General features: G+C 36.5%; 1 protein-coding gene across 1 annotated transcript in view; it reads left to right on the top strand.

Moving 5' to 3' along the window:
* The window catches only part of nup160 (nucleoporin 160), an 89,455-nt gene that overhangs the window by 62,089 nt on the left and 14,800 nt on the right, over positions 1-12,566 (top strand). Inside the window, exons 28-32 of the mRNA XM_016244124.1 lie at positions 6,363-6,423; positions 8,360-8,470; positions 10,095-10,218; positions 10,310-10,411; positions 10,481-10,622. Coding sequence (XP_016099610.1) covers positions 6,363-6,423; positions 8,360-8,470; positions 10,095-10,218; positions 10,310-10,411; positions 10,481-10,622 — 540 coding nt within the window. The remainder of the gene's footprint in view (positions 1-6,362; positions 6,424-8,359; positions 8,471-10,094; positions 10,219-10,309; positions 10,412-10,480; positions 10,623-12,566) is intronic.

Raw genomic sequence — 12,566 nt, 5'->3', positions numbered from 1 at the left:
TTCAAAAATATTTAAAACATTAATCTTATCAAATAATTTATGCATTTGAAATTAGAGGTCGGATGATTTTTGCCATTTTTTAATTAATTGGCATCGGCCGATTGTGCTGCAAATTAGGCCAATTTATAGGCAGGAGCATCTGCAAGCTGACAGCTAAGCGTTGTTGCGGAACACCGGAGAATCTCTCTCTGGCTGCGTGAGAGACAGAGCAGCTCACACTCTGCAGCCGCTTCTTGTTCACACACAGCTTCAGCTAATGATGGCAGGGCAAAACAGACCGTTTCGAAAGCGTAATTATGTTTTACCCTACTAGAATTGATGCCAGAAAGTTATCATATTCATAAGTGCATTTGCATGTGAAAGTAGAAACATGCAATTCAGACGAATCTTCTTGGCTGATTATAACGTACACGATAACTTTCCTCATGAAATGTGTGTGTGGGTCCGACAATAGCCTCCACGATGTCATCGCTCGTGGCCAGTGCACTCTTAAGCAGTTGTGAGCAGCAGGCTGTGTAATATGCGTGAACTCTTTTATTTTCATCACTTTTGATAGTCACTTTTGTTGACACTGATCATGTGCTCGTTACTCCACTGCACACCTCGGATCACTTCCTCCTCCCTCTTAACCTCAACATGGTTCCAAAATAAATACTTGTAGACCTACATATGAAAATGTGTGTACATGAGTTTTAGTGAGTCACACATAAAGATGTCTGAATTTCATTGCATTGGATACAAAAATATCAAAAGAATAACCAAGTGGCATCTGTAAAACTAATAATTCTAGAGCTTTTCTCAGAACTAGCATTACAGAGCAACTTGTCCTGTCAGAATAACCCCCATTGTTGTTCCAAGTGTCCAAGACTTACATACACAGTGCAGAAGGCATGTGTCTGTAAAGTAAGCATACCGTGTCTGGGCAGAGAAAGAGAGAGATTGCAAGCTCGTAGACCAGAGTGTGTTCGACCAAAGTCCCTTTCTCGGTTCGACTTGAAGCAGCACTGAGCAGACCGATCGATGTATGACATCAAAGCACCGCGAGAGCTACAGAGAGCAGATGGCTCCGCATGCATTCGAATCACTCTTGCGGTACTTTGATGTTTGATCAGTCTGCGCGCTGCTGCTTCAAATCCAACACACCTCATCTCACAGCTGGTCTGTTTTGACGGCACACTTACACTCACATCCGCATGTAAACATGTCGTCGGCATGGAAGTTCTTCATTGTGAGGTAAACAGACACAAAGTTCGCAATTTGTAATACAATAGTAACTGTTTTTGCTCAAGTTCGCTGACGAAGTTTCAATCAAAGCCACAGCAGAACTGTTTTGTGTCTCCGAGCAACACACTAATGACTCGCTCATTAAAACAGTCCTTTATGTTCAAAAATATTTAAAACATTAATCTTATCAAATAATTTATGCATTTGAAATTAGAGGTCGGATGATTTTTGCCATTTTTTAATTAATTGGCATCGGCCGATTGTGCTGCAAATTAGGCCAATTTATAGGCAGGAGCATCTGCAAGCTGACAGCTAAGCGTTGTTGCGGAACACCGGAGAATCTCTCTCTGGCTGCGTGAGAGACAGAGCAGCTCACACTCTGCAGCCGCTTCTTGTTCACACACAGCTTCAGCTAATGATGGCAGGGCAAAACAGACCGTTTCGAAAGCGTAATTATGTTTTACCCTACTAGAATTGATGCCAGAAAGTTATCATATTCATAAGTGCATTTGCATGTGAAAGTAGAAACATGCAATTCAGACGAATCTTCTTGGCTGATTATAACGTACACGATAACTTTCCTCATGAAATGTGTGTGTGGGTCCGACAATAGCCTCCACGATGTCATCGCTCGTGGCCAGTGCACTCTTAAGCAGTTGTGAGCAGCAGGCTGTGTAATATGCGTGAACTCTTTTATTTTCATCACTTTTGATAGTCACTTTTGTTGACACTGATCATGTGCTCGTTACTCCACTGCACACCTCGGATCACTTCCTCCTCCCTCTTAACCTCAACATGGTTCCTGACACAACACATACCCCTACACATGTCACTTTTCGACGTAACCTCTCACCCTACCGGCTATCTGCTATGGTTTCATCTTTGTCCTGGTGGAATGACCTGCTCAAATCAATCTGAGCAGCTGAGTCCTTAACCAACTTCAAGAAACGACTAAAAACGCATGGATACAAACTAGCATTACATTACAAACAAGCATTACTTTATTTGACCCTCTAACACTTTCTATTCTATTTTAATTCTACTTTATATATATATATTTTTTTTTTTATAAAAACAAACAAGCAAAAGCTTTCTATTTTTTCTATTCTATCTACTTGTTTTTCGTTGTGTGTGTGTATATGTCTTGTCTTCCAGGCCAGCTCGTTCCACCTCTTCTGCCCCTTGGCTATCTAATGTTCTCCGTGAGTATCGTTCTAAGCTCAGAGCTGGAGAAAGAGTATGGCGCAAATCACAAAATCCTACTGACCTTAATGTATATCGATCACTTCTCTCTTCATTCTCTACTAATGCCTCCACTGCTAAAAGGACATATGCTCTCTTGGCAGGTCTTCCAGCCACTTCTATCAAACCTCTACAATTAATCCAAAATGCTGCTGCAAGATTAATCTTTAATGAGCCGAAAAGAACCCATGTCACACCTCTGTTCATCAATTTGCACTGGCTACCAGTAGCTGCTCGCAATAAATTCAAGGCATTAATGTTTGCCTACAAAACCACCACTGGCTCTGCACCCATTTACCTAAATTAATTACTTCAGAGTTATGTGCCCTCTAGAAGCTTGCGTTCTGCAAGTGAATTGCCTATTATTGTGCCATCTCAGAGGCACAAAATCACTTTCACTGACTTTTTCATTAACTGTTCCCTCCTTGTGGAATGACCTGCCCAAATCAATCTGAGCAGCTGAGTCCTTAACCAACTTCAAGAAACGACTAAAAACGCATGGATATAAACTAGCATTACATTACAAACAAGCATTACTTTATTTGACCCTCTAACACTTTCTATTCTATTTTAATTCTACTTTATATATATATATTTTTTTTTTATAAAAACAAACAAGCAAAAGCTTTCTATTTTTTCTATTCTATCTACTTGTTTTTCGTTGTGTGTGTGTATATGTCTGTGTATGTGTATGTGTATAATATATATATATATATATACACCTTGCTACGTGTACTGCGTTAGGCTAACCGAGACTTGTCATTTGCACATATATTGTTGCTCTTTTGTTAGTTTTGACTGCTTTTATTGTCCTCATTTGTAAGTCGCTTTGGATAAAAGCGTCTGCTAAATGACTAAATAAAATAAAAATAAATAAATACATCACTTGGCCATTTGACTTATAGAAGTGTCCAGTGTTTCCCATACATTCAGTTATTTGTGGAGGCTCGTCACAACAGACGGACCACCACAAATAGATTTTCCAAAAGGCTTATATTTCCTTGAATAAACTGAGCACTGCACGTTTCAAAATTAAAATGCAGCGCGGGTGTTTTTATATGAATGTATCTGTGAAAAGAACCAACCGTCTTCAGAAAAGCTTCTATGTCATTTTCATTTCTTCTTTCCTGTAATGCCTGATAAAGTAGAGCTTATTAGATTACAGCCGTTACCGGGGAAACCGCTATATCTCCGCTCCAACAGCGCCTCCTGCTGGCAGAGAATGAATTTGCATTTGCAAGTCTGTGAGAAACACTGGTGTCTGTCAGCAAACATAAACAAAAAGCATGCTTCAGAACTGTTTTGAGAAGGTGCTTAAGTTTTGAGCCATTAATTATTACTCTGAATTAGGCTACTACTACTATTACTATCTAGTATCCTGCAATAATCATTTACTCAAACTCACTTTTATGAGATGAAGGGGAAGAAGAAATAAAAAGAAAATCAGCCAAACATATCGGCCAAACAAATCGGCATTATATATCGGCCATCGGCTGCCCTGATTTCTAAATATCGGCATCGGCCAGTGAAAAACCCATATCGGTTGACCTCTATTTGAAATGTTGTGGTGTAAATGCATTAATGACACCTCAGCTTCATGCCCCCAGACCCCCTTACAAGGCTCATATTGCAAACTTTGTCACCTTTTTGACCTCTTGTGAGTTTGCCTGTATGAGTAAGGGTTTTTTCAAAAATAATGCCATGAATACATTTTATCAATTAACTTCTTTAACCTACAGTAAATCTAAACAGTATGTTGTATGTAGGGGTGTGCGATATTGACAAAAAATTATATCTCGATATTTTCTGGGATTTAATCGATAACGATAATTAGATTATATTTTGCTGAGTGTGTTATTGTGCTGGTATCTTAAGCCCTGCCGCGGACAGCTGACTCCTGACGTTTTTGATATTCTTCATATTCTGTGTAGTGGTCTGTTCATATTGATTGAAATTAATCTTTTCCAATAAGTTTAAACTGATTCTTACATTTTATGGGCATTTTTACCTTTATAAAGCCATTTTTTTCAAAAATTGTCCATTATCTTTTGAGTCAAATTCTTACGTTTAATCAGTGATTAGATTAATAAGACATTATTACCAAGCAAGTGAAACCTGTTTTACAGGTTAATGAATTGCTGTTACCAAGCAAATGAAATCAACACAGAAGCTGCATCTGAAATGGCATTTAGATGTGTTTACACACTGTTTAATGCAAGACATGAATGCATTTAACCTGCAATTACAAATGCATAAATAATGTTTTGATATATTAAACATAAAACGTTGAATACTGATGTTTGAAATTATTTCAAACATGAAAAAAATCTAAAAGAAAAATGCCGAAATGTGAAATTAAAACCGCCAGTAGGTAGCAGCAAATCACTGTTAATAAGTGAGTCATTGCGATTGAACCAAATCATTTAAACGGTTGATTAATTCAGGAACGAAACATGGTCATGTTGCTCAGAGACGTGAAACAGCGCTGTGGCTGTGTTTGGAATGATTTTTGTTGGCGAATAGAGCAAAAACAGCCAATATGATGTCTAAAACGTAAGTCTCTTGATTAACTTCTTATTGAACTGTTGTAAAAAGTCAATATCACATTTGTAATCATAATGATTTTTGGAGAAAAACTGCACTCTTCGTGTGAAATAGATTAACTATATGAAGTGCCGTGGTATAAATATATAAATTTTCTGCCCCATGTCTTGAATTTGTGATCATTCTAAATGCATTTTAATAGACTGAATCATGCAGTGAAAGAACACACTCTAAATCCGCACACACACTAGTCTAGACTTCACGTAATGTATGTGTGCACTCTGTAGTGGTGTTTTGAATGATTTTTGCAAAATACTAGATAATGTCAAATCACACATCATTAAAACAACAATTACGATATTATCGCAGACTATATATATCGCACACCCCTAGTTGTATGAGTTTTGTGAAGCATCTAAAGACTTTTGCACAGTACTCTGTGTATACATCTGTAACACAATTTTGTAACATACAGCGGGTAACATAATTATTGAACACGCCACCATTTTTCTCAGTAAATATATTTGTAAAGGTGCTGGTGACATGAAATTTTTAATCCATAAATGTGTAATCCATACATTCAAATTAAACAAAACAAATAAGTTCAGAAATAAAGTTATGTGTAATAAAATGGAATGACACAGGGAAAAAGTATTGAACTACTGAAATGTATTTAATACTTCGTACAAAAGACTTTGTTGGTAATGACAGCTTCAAGACACCTCCTGTATGGAGAAACTAGTGGCATGCCTTGCTCAGGTGTGACTTTAGCCCATTCTCCCACACAGTCTTCAAATCTTGAAGGTTCTGTGGACCTCTTCTATGAACTCTGATCTGTAGTTCTTATTTTCTATTGGATTCAAGTCAGTGATTGGCTGGCCATTCTTTCTCTGAAACCAATCGAGAGTTTCCTTGGCTGTGTTTGGGATCGTTGTCTTGCTGAAATGTCCACCCTTGTTTCATCATCATCATCCTGTTACTGTAGGTGTTGGGACTGAAGCTAATATTAATTTCCACTGACCAGGAGCAGGATTGCTTTCTAGTTACTGACAGATTTCAGCTGGTGTCTTGGCTTTCCATGCCTTTTTACACCTCCCTTTCTTCATGTGTTAAATACTTTTTCCCTGTGACATTCCATTTTATTACACATAACTTAAATTCTGAACTTATTTGTTATGTTTTCTTTGTATGTATGGATTACTTGGGTTGTTACCGACATCTGGTGAAAATTTTAAGTCAACAGCACCTTTACAAATATATTTACTGAGAAAAATGGTGATGTTCCATACTTATTTTACCCGCTGTGTATTGTAATGTATTTTAATATGTATCATGACTTGACTTTTGACTAGTATGAGCGACCAGGCACATCACCGAAAAGGAACTATGATGGAGAATTTGCTGCAAATCCAGGTAATTACACCCAAAAACACCCTCTAAATTTGTGTGGACTATACTGACTACTTTGTTTTTCCCACTTTAATACTTAATCAATGATCTATTTGTGTATGCTAATGGTCATATTGGTCATTCAGAACGCAGTATTTTTATTGACAGGTGGCAAACCTGAACACTTAATTATCTATTAAACATGTTACTACATGTCCCCCACTTAACATTTTATTATCAAAATTTTCAAAGTAATAGTTAGCCTAGTTGATGCCTTAGTCTTGATACAAACAATCATTGAAGATGATTAAAATTTAATGTGTGGTTATCACATACCTTTTGCTATTGTGTTGTTTGCTGGCTGCATGCAAAACATATAGCATGACCATTGTATAATGTGACCCTGGACCACAACAGGGTTGTAAATTTTTTTGAAATTGAGATTTATAAATCATATGAAATCTGAATAAATAAGCTTTCCATTGATGTATGATTTGTTAGGATTCAACTATTTGAAAATCTGGAATCTGAGGGTGCAAAAAAATCCAAATATTGAGAAAATCACCTTTAAAGTTGTCCAAATGAAGTTCTTGGCAATGCATATTACTAATCAAAAATTAAGTTTTTGTATATTTATGGTAGGAAATTTACAAAATATCTTCATGGAACATGATCTTAATATTTTATATTATACTTAATATCTTAATGATTTTTGGCATAAAAGAAAAATTTATCGTTTGCTGGCTGCATGCAAAACATATAGCATGACCATTGTATAATGTGACCCTGGACCACAACAGGGTTGTAAATTTTTTTGAAATTGAGATTTATAAATCATATGAAATCTGAATAAATAAGCTTTCCATTGATGTATGATTTGTTAGGATTCAACTATTTGAAAATCTGGAATCTGAGGGTGCAAAAAAATCCAAATATTGAGAAAATCACCTTTAAAGTTGTCCAAATGAAGTTCTTGGCAATGCATATTACTAATCAAAAATTAAGTTTTTGTATATTTATGGTAGGAAATTTACAAAATATCTTCATGGAACATGATCTTAATATCTTAATATTTTATATTATACTTAATATCTTAATGATTTTTGGCATAAAAGAAAAATGTATAATTTTGACACAAATATACCTGTGCTACTTATGACTGCTTTAGTGCTCCAGGGACACACATGAATCTGGTTCTTGTAATCAGTCGGTCCAAAAGACAATCAAATTATCATTTTGAACCAGTCAGTGCATGAATGAATTTGAATAAATGCTGTTCTCTGAACTTTTTATTAATCAAAGAATCCTGAAAAAATTATCACGGGTTATAAAATAATTTTTTTTTTATTTTTTATATATATTAAGCAGCACAACTGTTTCCAACATTGCTAATGATAATCAGCATATTAGAATGATTTCAGAAGGATCATGTGACACTGAAGACTGGTGTAATGATGCTGAAAATTCAGCTTTGCATCACAGAAATAAATTTTCAAAGTATATTAAAATAGAAAACTGTTATTTTAAATTGTAATAATATTTCACAATATTACAGTTTCTTTCTGTATTTTTGATCAAAAAAATGCAGCCTTAATAAGCATAAGAATCTTTAAAACATTAAGGCCGGTTTCACAAACGGGGCGTAGCTTAAGCCAGGACTAGGTCTTTATTTAATTTACAATGACACTGACATATTAAGATACGTCAGAGCAAGATATTTTCAGTTGAGACAGCTCAAACATGCATTTTAGTCTGGGACTAGCTTAAGCCTTGTCTGTGAAACCGGGGGTTCAAATCTTACTGATCCCAAACTTTTGAATGGCAGTGTAGATTTTTAAAACTATTGGCCTATTAATCTGATAATCAGTGCATTTTAGATAGTTATAAATGTCAGCAAAATCTACTCTTGTGTTGTTTTTAAATGTTGCACGTTTCAAAGTTGTTTGTCATGTGATCACAGTAAGTCAACGGATCGACATTCTTGAGCTGAAAGACTTGGAGAAAGAGTATGCTCTTGCTCGGAGTCGACTGACATTGGCTCAGCAGGACCCCTCCTCAGCCGCCATCGCAGGTAATGACATGGGGATACATGCTTTCTTTTGGAAGACGCTTTTGTCCAATTTTAAATTATGTTGCCTTTATCAATATAACTGGTATGACATTCTTATATTCTGCCATATGTACAGTTGAGTTTTCTAATGCACTTTTTTTTTTTTTTTTTTTTACAATTAAGCTTTCCTGAGCTATGAACACGATCCCATAATCACCAGAAGCCTGGCTGTTGCTTTGAGATTATGTAAAAAATCTAATAAAATTCCTTACACTTCAGAAACTGTTTTTGTGTATTGATTTACAAGGTGAAACAGGTTAACATGAGCTGCTCTGTTCCACGGGCAGCTTTGGGGCTCTCTGATCACTGTTTAGTTCATCTAATACCGACCTACAGGCAGAAACTGAAATCAGCTAAACCTGTATTAAGGACTGTAGAAAGATGGACTAATGAAGCAGAGCAGGATTTACAAGCTTGTTTTGACCTCACTGATTGGAGTGTTTTTGAAGATTTATATATTTTTATTCCTTATTTACTTGTTCTATTTTTTTGTTATCTGTGTTTTTTGTTCTGTCACTGTCATTCTGTTACACTGTGGAAGCTTCTGTCACGAAAACAAATTCCTCGTATGTGTAAACATACCTGGCAATAAAGCTCATTCTGATTCTGATTCTATATTTCATGCTATTATTTATTTTTTCAGCTTGCAAACACAAACTGAACAGCGGGTAAAATTTACACATGCACATGACTACTGTTTTGATATAGCTAAAAAATTTATTATGCCACTATCTACACAAATTAATGTCTAGAGTCATAAAATGGTGAATATTTTATGTGAATATCCTGTTCGTGACAGGTCGAAAAAAAAGGACGACCTTCCTTTGGGGAAGTTGTGGCCTAATGGTTAGAGCGTCGGACTCGTAACCCAAAGGTTGTGGGTTCGTGTCTCATACTGGCAGGGATTGTAGGTGGGGGGGAGTGAATGTACAGCGCTCTCTCCCACCTTCAATACCACGACTGAGGTGCCCTTGAGCAAGGCAACCCCCAACTGCTCCCCGGGCGCCGCAGCAAAAAATAGCAGCCCACTGCTCCGGGTGTGTGTTCACTGCTGTGTGTGTCCACTTTGGATGGGATAAATGCAGAGCGCTAGTTCCTAGTATGGGTCACAGGTCACTTCACTAAATATAAACTCGCCATATTTGGGTGGTGTAATATTATAATACAATGTTTTAAGATAAACCATTTAAATTACTACAATACCCTAAATATACTATAATCAGCAATAATAATTCACCTCACTGCACTGCATAGGATGTATGATGCAACGACAAATTCAAGCGCACAGTTTCACCTAAATAATTACTCATTTGTTTAGTTATATCGTTTATAATTTGAATAAGAGAACAAAACCAGTAAACTTGGAGTAATCACAAAAATTGTTTATTCATTGCATCATAGATCAGTTTTGTTTTTTTTTCAGGAAATGGGCAGACTAGAATTAATAGCAACACAGTAGCAAACAATAAACGATAAAAAATTGCAAAACAAAAATGTATAATTAATCCAAAGTTTTAACATTTATCAGTAGGCTAAAACTGGTGGTTCTAGTGTTAACTTGATCCTGGTGTTATTTCTCTTACAGGAGGTGCATCTTCACAAGAGATGGTGACTCTGCTGGTGCAAACAGGACTTTTTGACACAGCCTTGACACTATGTCAGACCTTTAACTTATCCCTCACACCCGTCTTTGAAGGACTGACCTTCAAGTAAGTTGATCGCTCCTGTGTTTGCCCAGTCAAAATCAGCTGGCTGCTTTTTGTTCTGACTTCTGCACGGCGTATTTTTCTGTGTGTGTAGGTGTATCAAACTGCAGTATAAAGGCGATCAGGACCAGACGGAGGTGTGGAACTGGCTTGCAGCTAATCAGTTGCCAACTGTTATTACTACTAAAGAGTCCAGGTCTGTTAAAATACTCCTTACAATGAACTCTTCTCTGTCTCTTCCTAAACTGAATTTCTCTCCACACAGCGCGACAGATGAAGCTTGGCGGCTGTTAGCTCATTATTTGGAGAAATATCCCTTACAGAACGCTCAATATCATCGCGGTGTCATCAACAAGCTGCTGTCACATGGGGTGCCAGTGCCTGATTGGCTGCTCAGTTCCTACAAGGTGGATGTTATTTTTTTTTTATTCTCAGCATTACATCTAATAGGCTGCAGTCATGAATTGAAAAATTATGTTTTCCTAAAAACGTTTATTCTGCTTTTTATTAAAGTTTTTTTTTTTTTTTAAATGAAGCTGGCAAACAACTTGTTTTATACTTCATGTTACGTAATGGAGATAATTACATCAGACTGCCTGCACAGAGATCAGTGCATACTACTTCATCACCGCTTTGACCTGCACACTGGTGCGTTAGTGAAATGATGTAAGGCCCTATGATTTCCACGATGAGGAAAATGTAGAAGGAATCACAGAATCAAGTTATAAAAACGGAATTTACAGTTTAACATGCAATGTCACGGAATTTGTTTGGATGAATTATTCAAAAATAGGTCATTATTCTTCAAACAAATCGTGATATGGACGATATCTGTATATTAATCTGTATATTAAGCCGCAAAAAGACTTATTTAAATATAAATCCCGCATGTCGTGCATGTCTCTGTGTGAATGAATGTTGCAGACACGCTTTCATTTACTACACACACACTGAAGCTACACACTGGTTTCAGTGTCTGCCGTCTCACTAAATGAGGACATAAATACATGAACATCTCCAGAGCTGCTCTGAAAGTCAGTTCCTGGGCATTTTACCCTTTGATTTGAGTAAAAATAGCATCATATGATATACACACAGAAATTTAAAGGTAGGCCTATTCACGGCAACCCATCAAAATTAAAGTTCAGTTTAACTTGAAAACATTGTGACGGAAATATATTACTTTTTATTTAGTTCAATATACATACTACTACTGTTTTAAAAAAATTTAAACTTTATTTTTAAGGAATAATCACACAATATTTCTTCCATGTTTTAATTTTAATTGTACTTTATTTGCCAGAAAATTAAATAAAATTTTCATTAATTAAAAGATTAATTAATTTAATGTTGTATGCCTTCATTTGATAACCAGGAAAATTAAAATAGACAACACAGAATTTCTGAGGGGGGAAAAAATCATAAGGCTATTATTGTAAGAATAAATAAAAGTTGTTTTTATGCATTCAAATAACTAGACATGCTAAAACACAGAATTTGGTTACAACAAAACATAAGGTGAGAAATAATAATGGAATCCAGAAAAATGTAAATGAAAAAAGCGGAATTTGAAAAAAACGTAATATATATACAGTGGGTACGGAAAGTATTCAGACCCCCTTAAATTTTTCACTCTTTGTTATATTGCAGCCATTTGCTAAAATAATTTAAGTTAATTTTTTTTCCTCATTAATGTACACACAGCACCCCATATTGACAAAAAAACACAGAATTGTTGACATTTTTGCAGATTTATTAAAAAAGAAAAACTGAAATATCACATGGTCCTAAGTATTCAGACCCTTTGCTGTGACACTCATATATTTAACTCAGGTGCTGTCCATTTCTTCTGATCATCCTTGAGATGGTTCTACACCTTCATTTGAGTCCAGCTGTGTTTGATTATACTGATTTGACTTGATTAGGAAAGCCACACACCTGTCTATATAAGACCTTACAGCTCACAGTGCATGTTAGAGCAAATGAGAATCATGAGGTCAAAGGAACTGCCTGAAGAGCTCAGAGACAGAATTGTGGCAAGGCACAGATCGGGCCAAGGTTACAAAAAAATTTCTGCTGCACTTAAGGTTCCCAAGAGCACAGTGGCCTCCATTCCTTAAATGGAAGACGTTTGGGACGACCAGAACCCTTCCTAGAGCTGGCCGTCCAGCCAAACTGAGCTATCGGGGGAGAAGAGCCTTGGTGAGAGAGGTAAAGAAGAACCCAAAGAGCACTGTGGCTGAGCTCCAGAGATGCAAAGAAAGTTGTAGAAAGTCAACCATCACTGCAGCCCTCCACCAGTCGGGGCTTTATGGCAGAGGGGCCCGACGGAAGACTCTCCTCAGTGCAAG

Source organism: Sinocyclocheilus grahami, unplaced genomic scaffold, assembly GCF_001515645.1.
Source record: "Sinocyclocheilus grahami isolate Dianchi unplaced genomic scaffold, SAMN03320097.WGS_v1.1 scaffold709.1, whole genome shotgun sequence".
Lineage (NCBI taxonomy): Eukaryota > Metazoa > Chordata > Actinopteri > Cypriniformes > Cyprinidae > Sinocyclocheilus > Sinocyclocheilus grahami.
The sequence above is the reverse complement of the archived record's forward strand: the minus strand, read 5'-3'. Positions and strand labels throughout refer to the sequence as shown.